The sequence below is a fragment of the Argentina silus genome (genome assembly GCF_951799395.1).
Source record: "Argentina silus genome assembly, chromosome: 10".
Lineage (NCBI taxonomy): Eukaryota > Metazoa > Chordata > Actinopteri > Argentiniformes > Argentinidae > Argentina > Argentina silus.
The window spans coordinates 21,801,672-21,814,524 of record NC_139664.1 but is presented as its reverse complement, the minus strand read 5'-3'; the positions used below and the strand labels follow the sequence as shown (position 1 = coordinate 21,814,524).

At 41.1% G+C, this 12,853-nt stretch overlaps 1 protein-coding gene across 1 annotated transcript; it reads left to right on the top strand.

Annotated features, from left to right (window-relative positions):
- Nucleotides 1–615: 615 nt before the first annotated feature.
- LOC310810915 (BCL2/adenovirus E1B 19 kDa protein-interacting protein 2-like) lies at nucleotides 616–11,590 on the top strand. The gene is made up of 10 exons (XM_083678838.1): nucleotides 616–876; nucleotides 5,522–5,593; nucleotides 7,254–7,324; nucleotides 7,777–8,037; nucleotides 8,743–8,940; nucleotides 9,076–9,178; nucleotides 9,366–9,497; nucleotides 10,272–10,358; nucleotides 10,605–10,703; nucleotides 11,410–11,590. Exons 1-10 carry the CDS (start codon nucleotides 833–835, stop codon nucleotides 11,432–11,434), a joined length of 1,092 nt encoding a protein of 363 aa, XP_083534964.1. The 5' UTR covers nucleotides 616–832; the 3' UTR covers nucleotides 11,435–11,590.
- Nucleotides 11,591–12,853: the final 1,263 nt, after the last annotated feature.

The following is a 12,853-nucleotide window of genomic DNA, read 5'->3' as shown; positions in this document are numbered from 1 at the left end:
CGCCATAGACTGAAGACCCATCTCTTCAGGCTACATCTTGACTGTCCCTCCTAAAGACCTCTTCATCCCCACTACCCCCCTGTAAATAATAAAAAGGAAAAAAAAGAAAGCAATTCTTCCTTCTTCTAGCATTGTGACTGCCAATGGCCCCTGGTCCAAGCATAGATTTGTTTTTCTTATGATGACTGATGTATAGATGATTCACTTACTTAGACAAATGTAAGACGCTTTGGATAAAAGCGTCTGTTAAATGTTTTTTACATTTTCAGTGTGGCCATGGAGGGCAGCACATTCTGTTTTATCTTTTTCTTATTCTTTTTACCTCACCGTCTGTGATGTATGTAGGAACATGGGGGCAGGCTTCCTATTGGCTCACACAATAGGAAGCCATATTCAGAACATTGCAGATAGAAATGTCATGTATAGAATGGACACACCTCACTTATGATGCAGACTTCAAAGACTATGTAGCTGTGCTGCTCTGCCCAAGGTACTACATTTCTACCTGCTGTATGTACTACGTTTCTACCGGCAAGGCTCTCTGAAACGTTCCACTCTACTGACTAATCCCTGTGGCTGTCCCGGTGAGCTCAGCCAATAGGGAGTGAAGTGCTAAACAGGTCGGAGCTGAAATGCTGAAAAACCTGTAGGGACAGGGTGAGTTCGCTGACGGATAAAGACACAATGCTCACATCAACCCCACCACATGAACAAGACTTCCTCAGGAGAAAGGCAGATGAGACGGATTAGTCTGTTTTGGAAGTCAAACTTTTCTTGATGCGTCCTTGCGTTACTGAAGTGGACATCAGATCTGGCTGATACGGTGGACAACATGGGAACCTACTCTGATCAGGGAGACCAGTATATGCTAAATGGGTGAGTTTGTTAAACCAATGTCCATCTAACTCTGCTTGGCAGCTGATTCTGTGGAAACCCATAGTTTCATAAGTGTCACATGGGGCACTCTTGAGTAGAGTAGGTTTCCTGAAATAAAACAGGAAGTGGTGTCCCCTATTGGAGTGTGGGAGATTGAGTCGTGTGTTCGTTCTTTCAAACACCCATGTCATGAGGCTGTTCTATTGACAGGTTACTGAAGGGGGAAGTGAGATCACAACCCACTGTTGTGTAAATAAACTGGCAGTGAAGAGGGGAGATTTCATCCATCCAGGAAGTCGTGGCTCAACAAATGCTTCTCGGGAACTGTTTGATCTAGATTCAAGCTTGATTTGTGGCTTTTGAAATTGGAATTGATGCATCAGTTTCTATGGAGCAAAGTTTTAACCATGCTCAAATTAGGGACACTGTATTGTATTCAACAATGCCTTATTCTCCTATATTTAAAGGCCCACTCTAGTGATATTGAAACTGATGAAGTTGTAAAATGAAGCTGTGTGCTTACCCATGGTATTCTATGATGAATTTAGCCTGAGAATAATTATTTATTTATTTATTAGTTATAATATATATATATATAGTCTGTATAGGGGATAGGGGATTACCAGACATATATTAAGCTAAATCCTGGATTTAATCACACATTAAATGTATTGAGACACAGAGCCTTGTTAGTCACTTCACTTAAAATGTTTCCACTTTCAATGGAGAATCTCTACAAAAAAGTGTTTCAGGCTAAGATTCGACCTAATCTGTGTCTGAGAAATCGGCCTAAGAAGTAACAATAAATCTAAAACCCCAGCTCAGATTTTTACCACAAGGAACAGAAATACCTAAAGGTGCATTCTGGCTTGTCGGTGACACAGATTATAACATTGCCATATCATACTGATCTTGATGTTAAATACCTCACGTTGCCCTAAATTACACTACAGAGCTGAGCTGTACTGGGCTGGTCTAGTTCTGCATCCAGCATAGTTGCTGAGTCATCCATCCACCAGCCACTCAGTGAGCACATTTGTATCCATCACACTTCCTTCCTGAGGAACCTCCCTAAATTCAAGGTCATGTTTGAACAAGTGTAGAGTTTTGTCCATCCCACAATCATTTAGTTAAGTCTTAATTTCTCAATCCAGCAGCAATATTTTGCTCTCCATAGGCCAAGGCAACAAAAGACCGCCTCAATAAGCAGCTGCCATTACTAGATCGGGTTTCCTTTAACATAGAGGACAATGGAGGATATACCCTTGTAATACTCCAACAACAACACTGCAACAGCGACTGTCTTCTCTCCCCACCCTCTTTTCACTAATATCAGCCTTTTTGACAAACGTCCACATCACACTGTGTCTTATGACAACTCCACAAGATGGTGAAGCAGCTCGGTGCTAGGCAATGTGCTCTGTCAATATTGTGTTTGTTGGGGTTTTCATAGAGCCTGATTGTGAACTACTACCTGTGGGTATAGGCCAAGGTCTGGAGACAATAGTGAAATTAATGTGTCTTGGATGCAGGGTGTGTAACGTAGACCCATTGACAAAAATGTTTTCTTTTGTCTAAATGATACATTACACAATGGGTATGGAATGTGCAGTAGAGCACACACTCATTGAAGATGAGACCAAACAAGATTATCAGGTTTCCACTTTTACATGATTAAGTGATAATAGGACACCTATTGAGATAACTAAGTTGATATCACTGAATTCAAGGCACACAAACTCACTCACATACTCTATACACTGACACACACACACACACACACACACACACACACACACACACACACACACACACACACACACACAGTCCATACTCATTCGACTGGCAAGTCTATTTAATATTTTTTTAAATAATTCTTCTCAACTTTAAAAATAGATGTATTTTTTAAAAAGTGGAGAGAGACTTGAGTAACACAGGAACAGTTTCCTTTCTGTGTTGTAAGATGTTGCGCAAGTGTTGCAGACTGTTAGGCGATGATTATTTTTTTTATTTTTTTATCCATGATCTGAACATGATCATGATATGAACAAATCTTCTTACAACACAGGTGAGTGTCCAGATACAATGTCTTCACTTTATATGGTTTAAATACTTTCAAAGGCTTCGGCTGGCATTTATTTATTTGAAGTCCAGATTTAATTCGTATGTGGTATCTGAAAATATGTGTGGACATTGTTATTGTGGGCTACCTTGCTGGATACTTTGACCACACATGTCATGCAATCGGTGGCGACGGAGAGTAGGCGCTAAAGTATGCGCTGGCAGATAATCTTAACTATTCGGAATGATGAACTTCATAAGCATAGTAGTTGAGAAACTGAGGTGATTTTTTTAAATCTGGCGACTGGACCGAACATCACCTCTCAGGTGTAGTGAACGTGTCACCAGGTACAAAGCCCGCTGATTGGCTAAGATAAGATAGCCTAGTATTTGCTGTGGGGGTTACCTCAGAAGACTTCACTTCTGCATCCATTAGATTTTTTTACAGTTTAAGATTTATGGGATCAATAGAGTGTTCTGCATGATTGGCCGTTTATGTAGCGGAATGGCTGCAAGGTATGTGACCTATGTTTACCTGTTATTTCGATATTTACACAATGGGATTGGACAAATACAGTATACTGTTGGATACAGGAAGGTAGATTTGAAGAAGTGAAAGTGGATATATCTGCTAAAATATCTATTGTTTACATGAATACATGCATCATACCATCTGCTATTTTGCATAATATATATTTATACAGGCAACAGTAAAGGACTATGTTTTGTACAAGTAGCTTGTGGTCTTATGGGAAGCACACCTCTATATTGTAAAGCGCAATGTATTGCATTTCTGAATGAAATTATCTACATTATAGAAAACAACTTTGAAATGGGGCCAAGAGTTTTTCCAGGAAAGATGCCTGGCCATATTTTTATGTACTACTCATGGCACATTGGCAGAGGGTGCTGTTGGACTCAGTTGCCCTGAGACCTTGTTCAGTGTGACACATTGGTAGTGCAGGCCAATGACAACCAGAGGACATACACATGGAGTAAGTCCAGTTGTTCACTTTTGTAGTGGGTTTTTTTCTCCCTAGCCGCTGCACTTGGATGTGTGTGTCAAAGGGAGCTGTGTGTCTGTCAGTATGTGTACTCTATGCATTGGAGAGGGAGGTGAGGGAGAACGTGAGTGCTCTTCTCACAGGGAGTGTGTGTGTGTGTGTGTGTGTGTGTGTGTGTGTGTGTGTGTGTGTGTGTGTGTGTGTGTGTGTGCGTGTGTGTGTTTGAGCTTGGAGCTCTTTAGACATTAAGAAAACAGGTGCACAGGCAGCTCTAACAGAAGAAGCTTCTCTTTTAAGGTTAACATCACTGTGATGTTTTTGTGTCGCCTTGGCATGCCTCCCATGTTTCTCTTTGTCAACATAGCTGTGACTGCACATGAACAAACAAGCCCAACAACAATGTTCATATTCATTGAGGTCATGTTTTATGTTACTGTTGTTACTGTAGACATGATAGTTTTGAACATACATATTTTATAATTCTACAATGTGTGTTTACCTTCTTGGGTTTATCAATAAAGGACTAATACAACCTTAACTTTTGGGTAATAATCGGGTAAGACAGGTGTGCTTAGCTCATGAGGCATTTACTGTATAAGAAATTAGCATTGGACAGATTAAGATTCCAGATACCAGATCCCATATTGTGCATTTAAGGTATACCTTTTGGAGTTTTATAAAACAGTTCTAATCAGTTTACAGACAGACAGCTATTAATAGTTTTGAATCAGTTAAAACAATATTAGAAGCCTATGATTTAAATCTGCGATTATCAAAGTTATATAGGCAATGGGGTTCTGGAGATATACAGTCCTAAAATCTCTGTATTTGATTTGGATATCAAATCAAATCAAACTTTATTTAAAGTGCATTTCACACAGGTGTCTCAACACACTTTACAAAGATATATGACATTTCACAACAATACAAAAACAATACATATAATATGGAATAAAACACTATTAACACTGTGAAATAATGACAATGGTATTGGGGGAGGGAGAGTTCCAGTTGCAGACTGGCAAGTGTTGGAGGAGCCAGATAGTAACGCATTACAGTAGTCAAGTCGTGATGTTATGAAAGCTTGAATCAATTTCTCTGGGTCATGAAACAATACAAAATTCCAGACCTTAGCAATGTTGCTAAGGTGAAAGTGCTCTGGATGTGTTTTTGATGTGTGCATTAAATGTGAGTTCAGGGTCAAGGATGACACCAAGGTCTTTGACATTATTATTTGGTACAACACTGCAGCCGTCTACTTTGTATATGTCATACCTGACATGAGGTGTTTCTGTGCTTTGGAACATAGTAGCATAATCTCTGTTTTCTCTGAGTTAGGGATCAATGTTGCTCGATATCCAATAGTCTTCAATGTCTTTTACTCTCTTATTCCCAATGTTATTCCATGTTCTGATAACACGTAGTGAGTGAAAATGGTTGTAATCTATCCAGTCTTTTTTAATTCAGCGGCCACAAAGGAATTACTAGAAAAAGTAACTAGTTATGGTTCCATTCCAAATATTTGTAATTGTTGAGCCAGACCATTGAGACACAACCGTATTGTTCTGTGTTCCCTCTAGGAGTCCAGAAGCGGCGCCCTACATCCAGGACATGGAGCTGAGGGAGGAGTGGCAGGATGAGGAGTTCCCCAGGTTAGTGGCAAGCTTGTGGCAGTCCACTTTTTGGCCGGTTCAGACAGGGACAAATTATACATACATTTAACAGTAAAAAGTTAAAAGTAAAACTGGGACAGGTCGTTCAATGTCTCTGTCATCCGTTAACACAGGGAAAAATGTTTGCCTTTTTGGATGGATATGAAAATCCTGTCCCTTGCATGTGTTTGTGTGTGCTTGGCCATCAATTAGTACCTCCGACATCGTTTCAGTAAGTGGCTACAGCAGCGTTGGTATGTGTGCTTACTCACCACTGGCAAACGTGCATAATTAGGTGGGCTTGCTTCACCTTATATCAGTCCTAACCTTTCAACTACTTAGCCATCATCCTTTCATCAGTCACTCCTGCTTCACTCAGTATAACCCATACTGATTAACATCTTAATCGTTTTGATCTTTCTATACCTCCCCTCACTCATCTATCCATTCATCCATCCAATCAACCAACCAACCAACATTATGTAGGAATTTCACCCTTGTGAAATAAGATGTCTTGCAGTTCCAAAAAGCATCTGTCTGACATTCAAATGGGAGATAGCAGTTTCAGAGGTGTCGCTGAGGCCCCTTATTCATTGTTCCCATATGGTGACTAGACAGACCTGTTTGATAGCATTATCACTGATCAAATTTCCTTACACGAACCAACCTATTCTTTCAACTACCCAGACAATCTTATCAACCCTGATAAAAGTTTTCTATACCTACCTAATACCTTGAATTTTTTGTAACTCCAAAAACACATCCGGTTAACCAACAATTCTCTAGCCACTCCACTAAACTACCCCTGGGTCATCCAATCTATCAACTGTATCTATCTGTGACCTTCTAACATACTACAGTATGTATCTAATGTCCTGTCTTTTCAACCTTATGTCTATCTAACCGTTCAACTACTGTACCATCTTTTTCACCATCTATCGCCCAAACCATCTTTAAACTTTTTCTACAACCAACATAAGACTTTGTAAGCCCACAAAGTTTCTTCTGGAACTTATTTTTCTAGTTTTCTTATGATTTTAAAAGAAATTAGATGTGCAGATGTTAATATATAATGATGCACTCACAAAATGTTGCACTGCGGAAATGTGTGGATGACACCATCTTAATGCACGTTCAGCATTTGTGTGACTCACCAAACATCTTGTACCTATATTTTTTTCTATACTATTATTATTATTATTATTATTATTATTATTATTATTATTATTATTATTGTTGTTGTTGCTATTATTATATATCTATCCCTTCCTGTTATTGATCAAAAGCCCTATATTTGGTCACTCAGAGTGCCACCCCTCTCACTTTCCTCTAAAGGCTGAAAGACAGCACCAGCACCAGCCTTATCCCACCATTTGTTGCTGACCCCAGTGTGTCCTACAACTGCAGCTCCCCATTCTCCCCTTATTTCCCTGTGCAGTAGTTTGATTTCTTTTTCTGTTTCATTTTGGGGTTGGTAACAACCTAGTACCTGAACTAAGATATGTATAACCCTGGGTCCAATACTTCCACAAACATGTTCCTAACCTTTGACCACAATGTAATCTAGAGCGATCACATACTGTATACTGTCCAAGTAGTAACAACACATGCATATCTCTCTGCAAATCTGCATATTCATACAATATACTCCTGTCTCCAGGCCTCTTCCCGAAGACACCCATAGTCAAGAGGAGGAACAAGAGAGCCCAGGGGCCAATGGAGAGAGACCCGGTAAAATTAACATTTAAAATACAGTAAATGTTCCCTGTTTTCTGTTCCCAAATGTGATCTTTGTTCAAGCTATTGATCCTATATTGACCGACAGTATTAATGGTTTTGGTCATACCATTGAAAAGGTATGGGAAAAGGGTCTAGAGGGAAGGGGCAAGGGAACAAAATGGAACTTCATTTACAAATTTCAAACGTACTCTTGAATTGAACTGATCTGATCTTAATTTTTCTCAAGTGAAATTCAGGTGGTATTGGAATTAGACAGTACAATAAATACACATATGAGCACCTTCTATAAGCTTAAACTGTAAACTCAAATAAATAACTTTTTTCAGCATTTTTGGTGCATGGTTTTGCCTATCAATTTCAGCAAAAAATATTACATTTTGACAGCACTGCATACTCATTTACATACTCAATATCCCACCATACCTTTCTGTGTTTGGACCCAGCTCCGCCCACCAGCCTGGCCCTGTCTGGGAACCCTGGGAGGATGAAGCGTCTGGTGGCACCCATGCTCAGCCTGACCCTGGAACGCACCGATTCGCCGGATTGCAGCGTGGTGTCGGGTGACGAAGGCTACTCGGCCGCCGCCCTCTCTCCCTCAGCTGATGACGACACAGAGCTGGACATCAACCTGGAGGCCCTGGAGACCCCGTCAGAAAGCGAGTCCTGCACCTTCCCCGACAGCATGCACGACCTGGAGTGGGAGGGTGAGGAAGAGAGAGAGAGATTGCGGGAGAGGGGAGGGGTAGAGATGAGAGAGAGACAGGGATTGACATTAGTATGAGGGTAAGCAAGGTAGAAAAAGACAAACAAACAGACAGACAGTTTGAGCTTGAGTTGGAGAGTACGACGGACAGACAGACAGACAGACAGACAGGGAGCATGTCAATTGGACACATTATTAAATGCAATGTTGGATGATTCCCCCAGCATGGAAGAAACTATAAATGTACAAATGGGAAGAATTCTTACATCTACCTTAATGTTCTCCACCAACCTTGCTTGCACAATCCAATTCTACTAATAAATTGCACAGCACTTCTGACAGTGGCAAGTCTAATCCAGTAGATGTCTCCCTATAACTATATATAACTGGTTGCCTATTTTGGTGACCAAAACAAGCATTTTAAGTAAGAAAGGTATTTCCTGCACACAAATACATCCTCCACATACAGTATGATACAAGTACAGCAACAGTACACAAACATCATATTACCCCCAAAACGTCTCCCTGATACAGACATGAAAACAATAAATACGTAGGTTTTGCATGTACCCTGGTAAAATGCAGAACTGTTAACAGATTTAGTGCAACAATAAGTGGACAAGTCCAGGGTACAGAATTGCAATATCCACAATTCTCAATCGACATCTGACCACTAGCACCACCTTGTGACCCCCCTCTCCCCCAGACGACCTCCCCCGGCTAGGGCAGGTGGAGGAGGGGGTGTCCGGCACCTCAGGCATAGAGCAGGCGGAGATGGGCTCCATGGAGTTGGACCAGGTGGACAGCAGGGGGCGCCGGTGGCGGCGTTTCTGCATCGCGGGGCAGGAGACCCATGTCAACATGAGCGTGCTGGAGCCCTACCTCCAGGTGCTCTCTCACGGAGGTGAGATACCAGATACCATACATTGAGTAGAAAAAAAAGCAAATTTTATCAGTGAGTCCCTGGTTCCCAAATTAATGGGAAAGATTGGCACAATGACTGCATGTGATTTCTCACATGGTTCCCCCTGGCCTCTAGGTTATTACGGAGAGGGAATGAATGCTATCATCATGTTCTCCTCCTGTTACCTACCAGAGAACACCGTGGAGAACTATGACTACGTCATGGATAACCTCTTCAGGTGAGTAGAACCTCACAAACCCATTGGCATTTTTTATACTGATGTTGCATTAACATTGTGTATGTATCGTTGGATATCCATCATGACGGAAAATGCTACTGTAACTGTGTGTGTGGGGAGGGGACTATATAGAAAGGATTGACATTGAAAGTATAGTGCTGATCTATGCCTTGTTGTGTGAACACAGGTACATTGTGGGGACACTGGACCTGATGGTCTCAGAGAACTACGTTATTCTGTACCTCTGTGGCATGGCACCCAGGAATAAGATGCCTGCTATAAAGTGGCTGCGCCAGTGTTACACCTCCATAGACAGAAGGTACGTGCTCCGAGACAATACCTTCTGGGTGATGTGTGTATGCCCCAATATGTCTCCCCTGCACTTGATCTGTCTGGAGGGGGAAAGCCCGATCTCTGACAAGCCATCTACTTGTATTGGCTAATCATACTTCCTGTGTAAGGTAGTGTTTACTAGGAGTAGGATTTCCAGGGGGCAGTATGTAGCTGGGAATTCATCTGTGAGTGAGCTTGTAATAATGGGTGGGCAAGACAAACAATGTGAGTTTTGAGGGTTATATCTACCCTTTGTGTAGCCTACACCTTTCACAGCTTACACTTTAGGACCATTACAGTGCAGTATGTGCTTATATTTCCCCAAATGTGTAATGTAGACACAATACACTTGTTGGGCAAGTTTGCAATGTTGGCATTCACACAATTGAAAACTAAACATCAGTTTAATTTAGCTAATACTCACCATATTGTGATGGATAGAACTTTTCGGGGCAGAAACCTGTGATACTGTTGAATGAATAAAATGTTCAGTAGCAAACTGTGAATGTTTTACTACAGTACAAGAACTGTTTAACTGTTCAAAATTGAATACCCTAGTGATTATTGGCTTGAACTGCAAAAAGTCCCGGCTTCTCTGAGACAAGTGTGCCATAACCGTTAGACTTGAGTGCACTTTTTGTGAGTCGGTCTGAAAAAGTCACTGCTCAAATCTAAATGGAATGTCTGTATGCATAATTCAGTATAGTGTGACAATTTAAAAGAGTTCCTCATCTTAGTAACTGTACTGCTCTCCTTTCAGGTTGAGGAAGGATCTGAAAGGACTGTTTGTGGTCCACCCATCTTGGTACATCAAAGCTTTGATCACAGTTGTCAAGCCTTTCATCAGGTGAGCAGTCAAAAATTAGATTTCTTTCTTCTTGGAATTCCAACCTCCTTTCTTATTTTTGTGCTTTATTGAGACAGTAGGAAATGTAGACAGAAGAGAAAGTGACAGAGACAGGGCTCAAACTCACCCAAGAATCTCTATGTATTTATATATGAAATGATAGTTTCAAAGATGATTTTTTTGATACATGAATTAAGAATTAGGGTTCATGTTGATTTTAACCTTTGACCCATATGTTCTGCGCAGTGAGAAGTTCAGTAGGAAGATCCGCTTCATCCACAGCCTGCAGGAGCTGTCAGAGTACATCCCTATGGAACGCCTGCAGATTCCTGACTGCATCCAAGAGTGAGTGACTGGCTTCCCTCGGACACGGAGTAGCCTAGCACAGTGGCCACTAACCCTGGACCTGGACCAAAGGGTGAACAGGCTTTGGTTCCAGCCCATCGCAAACACACTTGATTCAACTCATCAAGGTCTTAATTGTTAGTTGAGTAGAAAGTGCCAAGCTGGAGTAAGAGCCTGCCCACACTGAAGCTCTCCAGGAACGCTGTTTTGTGACCACTGAGCAAGTGTTGCACACTTGAATAATGCCGACGCCTTTCAAGTGTGGAGAAGTTTAGAACATTCACTTTACTTTCTGAAATCACAAGACATACACGGCACATCAGACATGCTGCCTGTATCACCACTAGGTCTCGTTCTACTGACGTTCAATAACTTTAAGACCCCTAAGACCTCTGAGATCTCTGAGCTGGCCTAACAGTGCCTGACTTTGAGCTTTACTTAGTAGTCACCACAATAACCATATCCTAAAATACTAGTCTGCTTTACAGTATAGTGAATACAGAATATAGTATATAGTATACAGTATATACTCCAAAATAATAATATGCAAGGGGGGTGTCTATTTCGTATGCCTAATAATACTATGTGTCCCACACAAGCAATTAAGGATATGCATAAGCAAACAATGCTTTGATGTCTGATATTTATCTGCATTCGGGGAGGTTAATTGTAACTTCCCACAGTAAATATGTTTTGTTTTCTCCAGGTTTGATGAAAAGATGAACAGGTGAGGAGCACGTTGTGCGAAGTGGCAGTGTACATATAGAAAATAAATAGCGGCCATTTTGAGTGGAGGAGTGATCGGTGGGTCAACACTGGAGCATCCGGGAAGTGCTGGCTGACTGACATGGAAGTTCAAAGGTTGGCTGGCCCACATGACACCTTGACTGGACGTGCAGCACTTTTCTTGCACAGACAATCAAAGACTTTAAGTGTGTACAACCACACTATTTATTTATGAATGACTTGAACTATGAATGTAGTCATTGGGAGAGTGGTTACATTATGTTTTCTTGAGGGATTGATCAACCTTTCAAAACCCTTCAAACCTTTACAATCTTGCTGACCAAATCAGCACCATTTTATGTTTCACTACTAGTTCATCCTGTTTGTCTGTACATAAGGTGGTTCTTCTCAGCCACCATGGCCTATCAATGCATACAATATATCGCACGGTTGCATTCAAGAACACAACATTTCAAAACATGCATTTGTGGACCAAAAAATTACTCCCAGGTAGAGGTTCTTCATGGGTCCATCTAAATCCGAAAATCTGAGACCTGACCCAGGACTGCAGCAGGGTCCAAAAATTAAACTAGCCTCGGATCCGGGTCAGGTATTGTTTGATTGCCACGTGCCTCGGGTATATGAAACTACAGCTGATTTACAGAGCGGACCCTGATCACAATCTATAATTGGCAGTATATCAATCCCAAGCTAAATTAGTAGCCTACTAAAACCCTACTAAAAAATCATTCCAAGCGTAACTTTTCAGACAGAGGAAAAAGTGCTGCTTCTGAAGAATCTGTACCCTTTCATGTTCACCCACATTTTTTCTAGATTGTCAAAATCTTTATTTAAAATGCCAAACATGTTGGACAGGATCATGCTAACTTGCTTGTGCAGCCTGCCATTGTTCACATCTGACTGATTGACAGCTCAACTATTAGTTGCACAGCAATGGACTTAAGTCCCGCTCACATTGCCACTTCGGCTGTGGCTTGCCTTTCCATGGGCCCATTTCAGAATGGGTCCACATTTAATGATCCGTGAAGACCTCCACTCCCAGGAACTATTGCAACCTTTGGAAACTCACTCTTGTTTTGTTGAAGTCAGTTTATCACTCTTGCTTTGGATTTTCTTTGCAATAGTTTTAAAACTGTGCATGTCACTGTTCTTGAATGGAACCCTGCCATGTTACACAGGGATATAGAGGAAAAAGCTAATGTTAGAAATGCTGATTTTGTGTAAAGGATACATGCAAATCTCTGTTACAAAATGTTTAATGTTACATTAATCCAGTGAAATTTGTATACCTATAATCAAGGTGCAACCTACAACCGTATGAACAGAATAACATAAAGCTAAGGTCAAATGAAAGGTTCTCTGTTACAGTTGCTTTCTTTTCGATGTTCCCTGATACAGTACTG

What these genes read in the sequence shown, in the direction of transcription:
- LOC310810915 (XM_083678838.1), top strand. Translation starts at nt 833, where the DNA reads ATGGGAACCTACTCTGATCAGGGAGACCAGTATATGCTAAATGG. An exon ending in GACCAGTATATGCTAAATGG is followed by an intron (nt 877 to 5,521) that starts GTGAGTTTGTTA and finishes TGTTCCCTCTAG; the next exon opens with GAGTCCAGAAGCGGCGCCCT. An exon ending in GTTGTCAAGCCTTTCATCAG is followed by an intron (nt 10,359 to 10,604) that starts GTGAGCAGTCAA and finishes TGTTCTGCGCAG; the next exon opens with TGAGAAGTTCAGTAGGAAGA.